This window comes from Bactrocera dorsalis, chromosome 2, assembly GCF_023373825.1.
Source record: "Bactrocera dorsalis isolate Fly_Bdor chromosome 2, ASM2337382v1, whole genome shotgun sequence".
In the NCBI taxonomy this organism is placed as follows: Eukaryota; Metazoa; Arthropoda; class Insecta; order Diptera; family Tephritidae; genus Bactrocera; species Bactrocera dorsalis.
In genome coordinates, this window is record NC_064304.1 from 3,318,704 (window position 1) to 3,332,615 (window position 13,912).

Genomic DNA, 13,912 nt, shown 5'->3' on the forward strand with positions numbered 1-13,912 from the left:
TAAAGCCCGACCTAACTCTCTCTCTCTCTCTTTACCATATTCTTAGATATTGCCATTTTTTACTTGCCCTTTTTTGCATAAATGTGGTATATATATTATAATCTGATATATTATAATCTGAATGTTGTTTGTTTTCATTGGCCATCAAGCACTCGCCACCCACATGTGGTCGATCAAGCAACGATCGGGCTGTGATGACTGATCGATCACAAGCAATAACACGAGGCATTCGTTATTGACAAAGCAATACTGGAAATTAATAAAAAACACTCGCTTTATTTCTATACATCACTTAGAGCACATATTTATTTAGAATAGCCGCATCCACTGCTTCGAATTAAATTTAAATATTTGGACAACATACACACACATACACAGAGCGCTACACAAACATACACAGTAAATGGGAACAAGTCGGGGTCTCACTGCTCATTTGTTCTGCAGCTCGCAGATGATGCGTTGGATTTCGTGCTCATCGCTGATGTTCACCTTCCCTGCACCCACCTTGCTGATGAAAGCCTCCATGATGAATGGCAGGCGCTGCTTGGGGCACAGCCGGTGCCACAGTATCAGCATACGCTCCACTTGACGCTTGGCGCTGCGCTTGTTGGACTTCTTGCTGCCCATGTAGAAGCGCTTGAAGTTCTCGAAAGGGTCCTCGCAGAGTATGTCATTCGAGAGTGCCGCCCAGTAGAAAGGCAGCTTCTGCCAGGTTTTCAAATCCCACCAGTTGGGCATTTTTGCACTCGTGTTGTTGCGCACATTTGAGTTGAGTGCCTCCCACAATTTATTGGCTCGCTCCTCAATACTTCGCAGCTCCAACATGGTGGACGATGAGCATTTATCGGCTATTTTGGACACCACCTGCTTGCATACCAACTCGCAAGTGCACGCGTCATCAGCCTCCAACGAGTTTTCATCGTTCTCCGCACATTGCTGCTCACTCTTGAGATTATCCAACAGGTAGTCACTCTCTGTTAGACTTTCGTTGCTACTCTCTTGCAGCGGAATCGAGTCAGTGCCGCAGTCTTGAGTATTCGTCTCCGTCTCTTCCACTTCCACTTGTTCTAGCTCTCGCAAGAATGCCTCCAATTGCAGTTCGTCCTCAGCCAAGCTGTCTTCGTCACAGTCCATCATTTCATCGCCATTTGTGATTTGGGGGCGTGGCTCGTAGACATTTGCAATGCATCGCTCCGCCGACTCGCTGAAGCGCGGCGTAGAAAAGCTCATGCAACAGAGTCCACACTCGCTGCCCTTCCCGAAAATGCTGGTCACATCGAACTGCAGGAAATTCAAAATATGCTCGATTATCGTGTCCATCACTGAACTGGAATTTTTATTTTCACTAAAGGCTTTATTTTAACTTTTTACTCTCTCTCTTTTTGTAGTAAATTGAATTTTTATTTTGCTTTTATTTCGTTAAACTAACAAAAAAATCTTTTATGAATTAGAATTTTTAAATGAAACAAAAATTGTGATTGAATTGTCATTTCGTAAAAAACATTAAAGTATGTATCTTATCTTGGTATGCGTGGTAAATGTAATACAGGGTGCGTTACCGGAATATTATTAGCTAGTGTGCATACGAGGTGTTATGTCTTCCAATACTTCCTCCTCTCACCTTTGGAATATCCTTATATGATCAGCATCACAAGACGAGTTGAAATCCGGACGACTGTCTGTCTGTCCATCCGTCGGTGCAATAGTAACTTGAGTAAATATTGGGATATTTGGATGGAATTTGGCTCACATATTTCTTAGAAAAAAGTAATAGTTAGTTCGTAGATGAGCGTAATCCGACCACTGCCACACCCACAAAACACCATTAAAGAAAAATCTGTAAAGTATTGAATTTTACTCCCAAAGTGACATGAGAGGCCTTTAATGGACCCTGTGTCAAAATTGGACGATGGTCGTGGCACCGCCTACTTATATGGGAAATCGCATATCTCGAGAGATCCGCCTTACCGATTTCAACAAAATTTGGTACGTGACTTTTCTGTGACAGCTTTATGTTATAGTGTAAAAATGGGCGAAATCGGACTCCAATAATAACAGTTCTCCAATAATAACTGTTCTCTGTTTCAGCCGTCATCAGCTTTCGCATACAATATTTGCTTATGCAATCTTCAAGCAGTACCAACCGGAACAAATATGTCCATAGAAGAGTACGCCAGACGGAATGGACACGGTGTCGCTATAAGTTTTCCATAATCGCATTACAAAGTGCATACAAAATAGAATTTGTGACTTAGAGTAAAAGATATGGAACGAAGCTAGGTATAGAATATAGTCACGTGTATGTGTGTAGCGTTCTCCATACGTTGACACATCCATATGCACCGGCGGCTAAATTTTTGACATTGATCTCACCGATGTGTGCATTTATGGCCAAAAGCTTTTTGTCTCACGAAAAACCATAAAAAAGCAAAAATTAACGGCAAGGCCCCTAAAAGCGCCGAGTAGCTGGAAGACAATACATAAAGCTATTGATGCGTTGCACACGTTACGCGCTGCAATTCCGCACATGTGCAAAAGTGTGTGTGTATTTGCCGAAGTTTTACCAATTGGCGTGCTTCCAAAATGAAACTTAAGTTTCTGGTCAAATGAATTTGGCAAGGTAACAAGAAACCACATATGCACTTTTCGTATTACCGTTGTGGCATGGTTGGGGCGCTTCCGTGCTCCGCTTGGCTCAGTTCACACACACACATTTAAAGAGGAGCTCATTTAAGCATACAGCCCTGCAGAAAATTTGTTATAAGATCCACCGAGGTGGGTAGAGGTATTTCTGCGGAGTTGTGGAGTTCAAATGTTAGTTTCGACCCCAAAAATCTTCAGAAATGGTCCGAAGGTACCAGCTTTGCCAAGCTTTTCCTGACATTTATGGTATGAGGATTGAGGTCTTGAGAAAAAGTGGTTTCAGGAAGTTTCAGGCAGCGTACATACGTCCAAGGTGTACACAGATACTAATTATTGCCGATATATCTGGATCAAACTGAGAACTGCTCATTGGACCACGACAGCCACCATATAAAAATGGAGAAAATTAACTAACTTAAGAAAGTATCAGCATCGCCGAGAAAAAATTTGTTAAGTTTCAGTAATTGAGTTCTGAAAAGCAATATGATAAGTCACGACATCCCTACAAGGCACATAAGTGAGCTCAACCAATATACCATAGCTCTTTAAAATCCTTCCACCCTGCTTATGGAAACCCTTTCAGTTTGCGAGCTTCACTAATGCTGCTGGCAGGCTGACTTCAGTGAAATTTAAGGTAACAGGCAGTTTGTCAGCCTTGCCAAGATGTCACATAATTTGACAATGAGAGAATTTAGTAGTGAAGCCAGAAAGGCAAATGGCTTACAGAATCCTTGTAAAATAGAGGCTGGTGAATAGAGTAACCTAGAAGGTTTAAAATTGCCCAGGCATGTAAAATACATAAATTTAAACAGAGTTCAAGAGAATTGCTGAAAATACTAATTTCAGATTTTTTGTTAAATTCCACACCACCGATCCACATTGCCCCCGCTTGCATTACATCACACATTTGCTACAATCTTTTCTAAGCGAAAAACCGCAACCGATGCGCTGTTACGCGAAAAACAGAGTCGCAATTTCTGATGTGTCACCTGATTTTCGTTCGGCTTTTTACGACCGTGTTATTTGTGTTGGTGGGAGTGCATCTTTTCGTCACAGTACGCGGTACACTTGTTCTGCGCTGCCCCTCCTTGCGTTCCTGCAGCACTTTCGCCTTCTTGTGTGGTCGTAAAATCAAAAAGTACCGCTATAAAAATCATTTTCATCAAATGCGTTAAATAGGTTTTTGACAAGCTATAAAAAGTGTTTGAAAGAGAAGTTTTCGGTAGCACTTACATACATACACACACACTCATGCACATATACACTTTGTAGATGCACACACATACTCATGCACACAAGTTTGCGGTTTTTTCTTTGTGCTCGCATTGTTTTTGTGTGATTCGTGCAATGGCTGTTTTATTGTTTAGTAAAATGTTGAGTTCCATTAAAAATATGTTCTGAGCATACCTACACATCGTAAAATTTTAGCCAGTGGAGAGCGCACTAGCTTTCTCCGTAATGCACCTCTGGGATCTGCGCCAATAAGCTCAACAAAAGAAATGTCTTTAACATCCATTTCGGCAGCCTGTTTACGCCCTTCAATGCATGCTTAATATATGCAATCTTATCTATTGCTAGCAGTCTTTAATTTGGCAAAGCTTGAAAAGTGGCGAATCGAACAAACAACTATATAAGCAAAATAAGCAGAAAGAAGAAAATAGTATTAGATTATCCAATTCTATATTAACTTCAAGTGAAATTCTTAGCTTTAGATTTAACGAGTAAATTGTTCGTTAAGAGAGCTAAGTTCACCAAAGCGAAAAAAGAAACGGTCGGCATGATAGTGTTCTCATAATAATTTTGGAGCCCTAAAGGGGCGGTAAGAGGGGTACCATGAGAGAAACATATCGCACGTTTTCAGTAATTTTCCATTGTTATTTTACTCACAATTTCAATTCTTTTTTTTACAGTGAACAAGATATATTAAGTTTGCCACGAAGCTTGCAACACACGAAAGAAAAGGTAAGTTTTGTAGTTCGATAAGAGAGGGCGTTGCTACGTATACTAACCCAAAATGTGTCAAAATATTTTTTTACAGTGGAAAAATATCGTACAGTAATAAAATTTCTTATTTTTTCTTTTTTTTTTTAGAAGGTGTAGCACCAAAAGAAATTCACGAACGAATGTTAAAAGTGTACTGAGAGAGATTTAGTAGATGCGCTACACATCTCATTAGGCAGTATGAGCCATATTTTAAGTGATATTTTGGCTTTTAGAAAGATGTGTGCACAATGGGTGCCGCATTTGCTAACAATGGAACAAAAACATATTCGAATGCGACTTTCTCAGCAACATTTGGAGCGTTTTAAAATGGGTAAAGTCGATTCCACACTATGGACTATGGAGACTTGGGTCTATCAGCATGATCCTGAATAAAAACAAGAGGCTAAAGAGTGATGTGACCCAGGAACCGAAACGAGTTCGTGTTTAGAAATCGGCCAAGAAGGTTATATTATCAGTATTTTGGGATGCGAAAAGAATTTTGTTTGTGGAAATTGGTAATTAACTCTGAATGTTATTGCAAGCTTTTGAACCAGTTAAGGAAAAAAACGACAAAACTTATTGAACCACCTGGTATATTTAAATGGTCAGCGCGACCAGCTAAATCGTTTTAGCCATATCTGTATGTCTGTCCGTCCGTATGTCTCTACAAACGTGAACTATTCACACAGTTTTTGCGATATCGATCTGAAATTTTTTGTTTTTCTCTCCTCTTTTGCTCATTTGTCGGCTACAATCTATCGAATATATTGTTTACCACGGAGTAATATAGCGTATAGATGCATTTTAAACCGATCAACAAAAATTAAGATAAAGATCTTTGTATGGCCTCTTAAGCTATAAAATAAATTAAATATTAAATAAATTATTAAACTTTTCTGAAATTCATTTAATAGGTTAAAAGTTTACCTCGGACAAAACGTAACACATAATTTATAAATGTATAGTTATGTACTAATTTTGATGAACATATAGAAAACAGATATTCTTTACTTACTGAATATTATTTGTGTCTATTAATATTCGTGCTTATAGGCTTTCATACTTTCATCAGTTTTTCTTTCTTATTTCCTATCAATCCGAAAGATGTAACATAAAAACGTAAAACAAAAAATGCATAAACAAAATTATGCATCTCATAATGTTACATTATTACGTAATCATTAAATTTTTTACTGCAAATATTACATCATTTGTAACCCATTAAGAGTAATGGATAAAGCAGGAAGGGCTATCAAAGGACTGAAATTAAATACGTTTGCCTGTATATGACTTGCCACATTGTTTATATGCCGATGTTAACGAAACTTCTGGGGAATGAATGCAAGCTATATGAAATTATGTAAATTTAAAGTTGACCCATCTGGCAACGCTGTAACTTTTAACAGCGCTGACAAATCGGCTAATGTCATACCGCGTTAGAAGCGTCATTCGAAGACAATTTATACCATGGAACAGTACACTCCAAAAGAACGCGCTGAAATTGTTCAGCTTTATATTCAAAATAACTTTTCAATTGTGCAAAAAAAATAAAGTGAAAAGTGCTCCAGTTAAGAACACAATTAAGTCTTTATACGCAAAATTTGTGAACACCGGTAATCTCAGTAATGCCAGTCATGCATCCAGACAACGCACAAGACGTTCTGATGAAAATATCGAAGCTGTACGAGCCAGTATTGAGGAGACTCCATCGACATCGAGTTATCGCCGCTCTCAGGAATTAGACATCTCTCGCACCACTCTCCGACGCATAATTCATAAAGATTTGAAGATGTTTCCATATAAAATTCAAATGGCACAAAAACTAAACCCAGCTGATTATCCGCGACGCCTTAATTTTGGCAAATGGGCCATCGAAATGGCTGAAAACGAACTTGACTTTTGGCGAAAACTCATCATGTCAGACGAGGCACATTTCTCGTTGAATGGAGGCGTAAACAAGCAAAATTGCCGATTTTATGCCACCGAAAATCCTCAATTAATTGAAGAACAGCCTCTTTACGACCAAAAAGTAATGCGCGAATATGATCATCGGACCGTATTTTTTCGAAGACGATGATGGAGCCACGACAACAGTCAATGGTGAGCGTTATCGAGCCATGATAACGGATTTTGTGATACCCATTATTCGCGAAAATGACATGGATAACTTCTGGTTTCAACAGGACGGGCTACATGCCATACAGCTCGACCAACAATCAATTTATTGCGACCATTTTTCCCCGGGCGATTGATATCGAAAAATGGTGATGTTGACTGGCCACCGAGATCACCAGATTTGACGCCACCAGACTTTTATTTGTGGGGTTATTTGAAATCCAAGGTATACGCTAATAAGCCAAAGACCTTAGCTCAACTGAAAGCCAACATTCGACGTGAAACAGCCGCCATATCATCCGAAACATTGGCCAAAGTCATGGAAAATGTCGAAAAAAGAGTGCATTTAGCTGTCAAAGCTAAAGGTGCCCATTTACGCGATCTAATTTTTAAATATTAGCTGAAACAAATCCCCTTGGACCAAAATAAATTATTTTTGAAATGAACAAAAAACATTGTTTTCTTTTGTTCTTTTTTTTTAGAAACAAATGGGTCAACTTTAAATGGCCTACCCTGTATATCTGCTTACATATAAAATACATTTATTTCAAAGATTATGCCTGGCATTGTATAATTATACGTTTCCATATTGTGCTTGATAGATAATATCAGACTGAAAGTTAGAAAAAATAATATGACACTTTTATACTTTTATTTAGATCTTTTGAATTCTAATGAACTTAAAATTTAAAATTGTGGTGTCAAAGTCTCTAAATATTATTAAGAATAGTTTTTTAAAAAATTTTCCAAAATAGAAACTTTTCTATTTCGATGGGCAGTTTTGAGTTTATTGATATCAATTTATTCGTTCATCTCTATACTCTTCTGTGGTCGACTAAGTCAGAGCTAGAGATTGCTATTGTGGCATAGATTATTTCTAGTGAGTCAAAGGTTTCCTTTTTACCGATTCTTCGTCATTAATATGGGAAAATAAACAAAATTCTAGAAAAATTTAAATAAAAACCTCAGGGTGTCCTAAAAATAAAAATAACTGTTAGTTAAGAATAGTGTATTCACCACCAACTGGGACATAAAAACAGATGCTTAAATATCCTCGCATCTATCACAACAATCAAAAGATAATAAACTTTTGAACCACTGGCCTCCGTCGGCTGACTTAACTTAAGAAATTGGGCTTACAGGATTACATGAGTTTATGGGTTACAAAAAATCGTAATTTTTTATTATCTTATTAAATTCTACAACACCTCTTGAGTTTTGTCTTAAATTTTCAAGTTGATCCAAGCAATAATTTTTGGGACACAGTCTTGAGAACTTGTGCGCTCAAGGCTAGCTAGGCTAAGCGCGCCATCTTTAAACTCGTTTTTCTCGAGTTTCGAGTGGGTTTTTCATTTCTGTAGAACTACTCAACCGATCTTCATAAAATACAAATCTTTGAAATATAATTCTTAAAGACGAAGGATAAATGTTGCGATATTTTCACTGAAATTTTAATTTTTTTTTGTAAAAATGTTCGCCAAAAATCCAATTTTTTTTTCAATTTAGATGAACCTGTAAGAAGTTATTCTGCCAACGCGGACGCATCTTTTTTTCGTGGAGTCGCCGGAAATAGCGTCGCGATGGCCGTTTTTAAAATATTTGTTTCCAAAAATTTCATAATTTTTTTTTTTAATAGTGTATGTTAGTAATAATAAAAATTTGTAATAAAATATTTAATTTTTTCCATCCATCCATCTCAAAGAAGTGTCTTTAGCTTATGTTGAGTTTCAAATTAAATTTCAAAAATTTTATTATTTTCAAAATTTTTAGTAAAAAAATTTATATTTTTCAATAAAGAAAAAACATACTGAAACAGCATTAAATAAGTCCCTGACATTAAAACCAAATACCGTAATGAAATTGTGAGCTCACCCTAAGGTGCAAGCTGCTTCTTTCCAGTACAAGAGAAGCGTAATATATAGTTGCACATATAATACTATATACACATACACATGTATATATGTATGTACATACGCGCACAAATTTTGATATTCTGAATCTTGCCACATTATTACCGTTATGTATAATGTTAATGTACAACACTTAATTTATTATTAAAAATTATGTTTTCTTTATGATTATTATGGTTATTAAATAATTTCACAGTAAACTTAATATTGAAAACAGACAGCCGAATGCAGAGCGCGAATAAGCAATGAAGTATTAAAATGAAAACGTGTGAGTGTGGGTATGTGTGTAATATGTGGCAGCTAAATACTTTGTGGCATCTGCACATCCCACATAATCACACACTTAAGCGGATAGGTTATGGGCACACACACACATACATACGTAAAGCCAAAACTCTTTGTACTTTCGCGGCGCAATAAATAAGTGAACCTGCCAGCGACGCACACAACGCCGAAACGCCAAAATATATGGCGTTCGCTCGCTTTATATACTTTTTATTATTACTTCTTTAATATTGGAGCTCATTTTGGTGATTAAGCAGATTTCATGGTCACCAGCGAGCGCAGACCCACAGACATGGAAAACGAAACGCTGAACTCAAAGCGTGAAGCCAGAGGGGAGAGCGCTGTGTTGCCGCATAGCCCAATGGCCCAAATAATATTTTCATATATTTCCACATAAGCAAGCGCAAATATTCTATAAAAATATGGGAATTTATGAAGCATCGCACAATTCGACCTAATGTCTGTCTAATACACTTGCAGATATGTGTATGTGTGTACGTGTGTAGAAATATATACATATAATATGTTCTATTGCGAATAGGCAAATAAAAATGAGGCACAAACGTTTATTGGCAACCGCTTAATTCCAGTCACACGCAAATACATATGTTGTATTGTTATGTATGTGTGTGTGTAAGCCATATTTTCGCTGGCAATTAAACGAATTAATTTCATTTATAACATCGTGGAATTATGCGCATGTAGTTGACGGTGTGCAAGTGTGTGTGTGTGCCTGACTTTACAAGCGAGTATATTATCGTATAATAACTTTAGGAGTTATTACTCGCATAATGCCCATATAGGTACACATACATATAAAAATACATACATATATGTAAATATGAATGTAGGCATGTGTATGTGTGTATTATTGCTTGCTGTGGCTGCTCAAGGCATATGTTCGAATGCATCGGCCTAAGCAATTGTTTTAATCGCCGCTCTCCCCCAAATAATTCGCTGATTTTGTTGTAAATATTCGCATATAAATAATTATGGAAAAGATATGGTCGCATATTAATGCTGTAACACAGGCATACACAATCCAATTCTCATTTTACAACAAATTTATTGGTTTATTGCTTTGGTTCACCACGTTTATTGGCGGCAATAGCCAGCCATATGCGCTTTTTTATGAGACGCACATTTTTGCATGCCTCAGAGCTTTTTGAGCTTTCATTTGTGCTCATAATCGGCAAAAATATAGATAAAGACAGTTTTTTAAGTAGAAAATAGTTATGAGCTGAAATATACTTGGACACATTTGCCCCATCCAAGTTATGTAAAAACTTTGATCTGCGACAGGACACCTTCTTTGTCTGTACAATTTTGTCGGATGACAAGACTGTTGAGTTTTTCTGACTTGTTTTGTTGTTGTGCAATTAAATTTGTTCCAGCTCGGACTTCTAATTTTCAGATTTGTAGCGCTTTTCTAATTGGTTCCACTCATAATTATGGAGCTGTTAAAATCCCTGTTGAATAATCACTGAATGCGAAAGTTTAAGCTTAAAAAGCAGGTATAAAAGTGTTGTATCCCATGTAGAGCTACAATCCGATATTTTAAAAGCAGCTCAGAGAATATGGTCGCCGGTAGAAGCACTGTAGTTAATAAATAACTCAAAAAAGCGAAAAAACTAAAATATTTTAAACAAGTAAACAGCTGACTGAGAATCCAGAAATCATATGAGGAATCATTACTGAAGAACTTAATTAGAGAATCACATAACTAATCACCACTGAAGTACTTCATCAATGCTTGTGACAGGTATGAATCAACTCTATCATAGTTTGGACCGCTTTGTTAAGACAGTCGAATATTTCTGGAGAGTCGAAAACCTTTATTTTCTCCACCACTAACTCCCCTTTTTTCACAGGTCTTCGTACATATCTTCGTTGGTAACTTTGAATTTATTTTGTATTTAATGTGAGCAGATTTAGTGTTTCTTCTTTCCTCAAAATTCGACTGTCTCGTGTATAGGCCTGTTATTGGGTCTGTATGCGGTTTTGCCGTCTTGACTATGATAGGCACCAGTTGATCGCTCCAAACTAAACGTAAGAAGTGCACTTGAGGTTTTGAATGTAACATATATACCTTGAAAATACATTTTTTCCAAATTTATTTTATAAACTAACACACAAACACAAGTCACTTATTCTCTCAAAGCCTTCTTTATGATGCATTTCATCAAACTCTGCATAAAGTCACTATAAAATATTTATTACGAATATTTGTTACGTTTTATTTGGACAAGTCTCTTTTTTTATGTTCTTTTCTTTTCAGCAGAGCTTGACATTTCAGCATTTAAACTAATCGAAATGATTTTTAAGCATACAACTTAAGAAATTACTTGAGAGGAAGCGATATTGAAAACTTTAAATACTCAAAATTAGTCTTTTAGAACATTTTACCTACAAAAATATTCAATGGAGAGACCTTGGACTGTGTGGACTAAAAAGAAGGCTGTGTTATGAAACCAAGAAATATAAAATAAATTTAGTGTGGTAAATCAATAAGCATTTCCAAATAGTCTATAATGTATATAAAAATAAATATTAACAATAGAAATTCTCATGAACAAAATATGTGTATGTATTCTTGTAACACTCTTAAGGAGGAAGATACAAAAAATATCGATTTTTAAATATTTCGATAAAATTAATTTAAAGTGTAAATTGATATGTGAAATAGTTTTCGAGTTGAGTCTTCAAAAGTGCCGGCACTCCGTTCATTAAGATCTATCTTAATTTTCAAATAATTAGAGCATTATTAAGTTTTCTCCATGCTCTATAGTTCTCTATACAGTGACCTTCTAGTTCTTTGGTCAAAGGTCCAGGTCAAAAACGATCAAAATTTTAAAAATTTTTAATTTTTTTACCGTAAGTTATTACGATCTTCTTACAATGATTGAGCCCTACTTTCTCGTAAAAATGTATATTGTAAGCAAAGATAGCATGGAAGTTATAGTATATGCTGCAGAGTATATAGATATGATTTATGAAAGTTGTTTATTCTATTCGACACTCTCCAGGTTCTGACTTCAATTTCTCGCTAACTTGCTTAATGCCATAAAAATATGACAAACTCATATGTCAGTAAATTCTTAAACCAAATAAAACATGTTTATCTTAAGAGGAGAGAGCAACCCTTTCACTCCTGAAGCTGCATATAATTTAGAGATTTATGGAATGACCGAAATTCACAAGTTACCAAGCAAGAGTTTCAACTATTTTAGACATAAAAGTAATGCTAAGAGCGCACGAAAAAGCAATTTCGCTAATGAGAGTGACCAAACGCGGTCAGCACTTTCGCACGCCGAAGTGGAAACATGATAACTCAAAGCTGATTTTTATGCTGTAGTTTCGGTAGTAGTTAAGCTTTTCTGTCACAGTTACAGCACGTCCAAAAGAAGAAAATGTAATAATATACAATTGCATTGTATAAGAAAAATTAGCAAGCAGCCCAATATGAAAGCTGAAGTGACTGCTATTAAGGTGGCAGTAGACGTACTGCTACGAAGTGCAGCCTCTTTCAGGGAAATGAGCCTTCAAAGCTAGGTGAGGAGTGTTATCCTCACTAGATAGATGGCATCAAGCTACTTCATCATCAGGCTCGTGTGGGTGCCAGGTCATGGGATAAAACCTGGAAGAGAGTCAGGTAGAATCATCAAGGCTAAGGCGATTATGCTGGCTTTGCAAGACTAAGGCTAAAACATTTTGCCAATCCTTCCTTCGGTTAAGCAGAAAAGATATCAGAAACAGACGTTAGCCGCGTCCACGTATTTTTGATAACTATGCTCAAAGCGCTTTGTCGATTTGTAAGGGTCTTAGATACGAGTTCTAGGAGCTTTGGAGAACACAATTCAGTGAAATCGAACTCATACCATAACAAACTGATTTTAAATAAATAATTTTAAATAACTAACGATGTCTTCTTTAACATCATCTAAATAATCATCAACTAATTAAAACCTCTGAAACAACAACATATCTAAATATATACATTTCGAAATATATAATTGATTTTTATTCATAAAATTTAATCCCTGTCATTAGCACATCTTGTCAATCTTCTCACGTTGACATAATCCGTCTTCGTCATTTAAGGTGAGAAAGAACCTTTTAAACCCGCTCGTAATCATTGACAGCTACATTTTACAACGCTTTTAGCTTCCAGCCAAAGTTTACTCCACACACACACACACACTCACCTTCTCTAAGCACCTTCCGTGGCTGGAGTCATTTGCATTTTGCCCCAGAAATCCCGTAAATATCCGTGAGTACGACAGCAGGTGACGCTGGCGGCCAAAAAGGACAGAAAAAGTGACAAGAAACTGCAAGTGTCAGTCAATATGCTGACAGCCGACTAAATGCCCAACCGTCGCTCATATTTAAGCTGCTAAAATGAGTAGCTCGCTGGGAGTTGAACCCAATACGTCTGCAACCGCTGAGCTTGAACCGAACAACCTCTATGAAGGGCCAAAGTTTTCGGCCACTCCACAAAATAATCAATCTTGCTGAGAGCTTTTTGTTTTTCTTTTTTTTTCCTATCTTCAGACAGACAACAGCATAACGGCATTTAAATATTGTACATGAGACAGCCTGCGAAAGTGTCATATTGATTGCAATGATAATTATTGTACACCGCCTATTAATAGCCTCTTCCAACATGCTTACAATTACAACGAACGAGAGGAAGAATGAGCCCGTAGCACGCAGAAATAAAAAGAAGTTGAACAAACCTACGAAAAGTGTCAAAGATGGGTATGCGTTGCTTTCGTCTTCTTTGTCTGCTGCTGTAAGTAGGCCTAATGATTGATTAGCAATTAATTAGCTGCACAAATAACGGTAATTATACAATGCCGGAAATGTGTCTCGCTCGCCGGAAGGCAGCGTCGTTTACTTTACACTCAAATGCTGGCGAACAAAAGGGACGGCGGTAAACGAACCCAAAATACAACGGGATATTCGGGAGTACGGCC

At 36.9% G+C, this 13,912-nt stretch overlaps 1 protein-coding gene across 1 annotated transcript; it reads right to left on the reverse strand.

Moving 5' to 3' along the window:
* Positions 1-285: 285 nt before the first annotated feature.
* Positions 286-1,949, reverse strand: LOC109579575 (uncharacterized). The gene has a single exon (XM_019990477.3). The coding sequence runs from the start codon at positions 1,318-1,320 to the stop codon at positions 430-432; it is 891 nt and encodes a 296-aa protein (XP_019846036.2). The 5' UTR covers positions 1,321-1,949; the 3' UTR covers positions 286-429.
* Between the last annotated feature and the right edge of the window lie 11,963 nt (positions 1,950-13,912).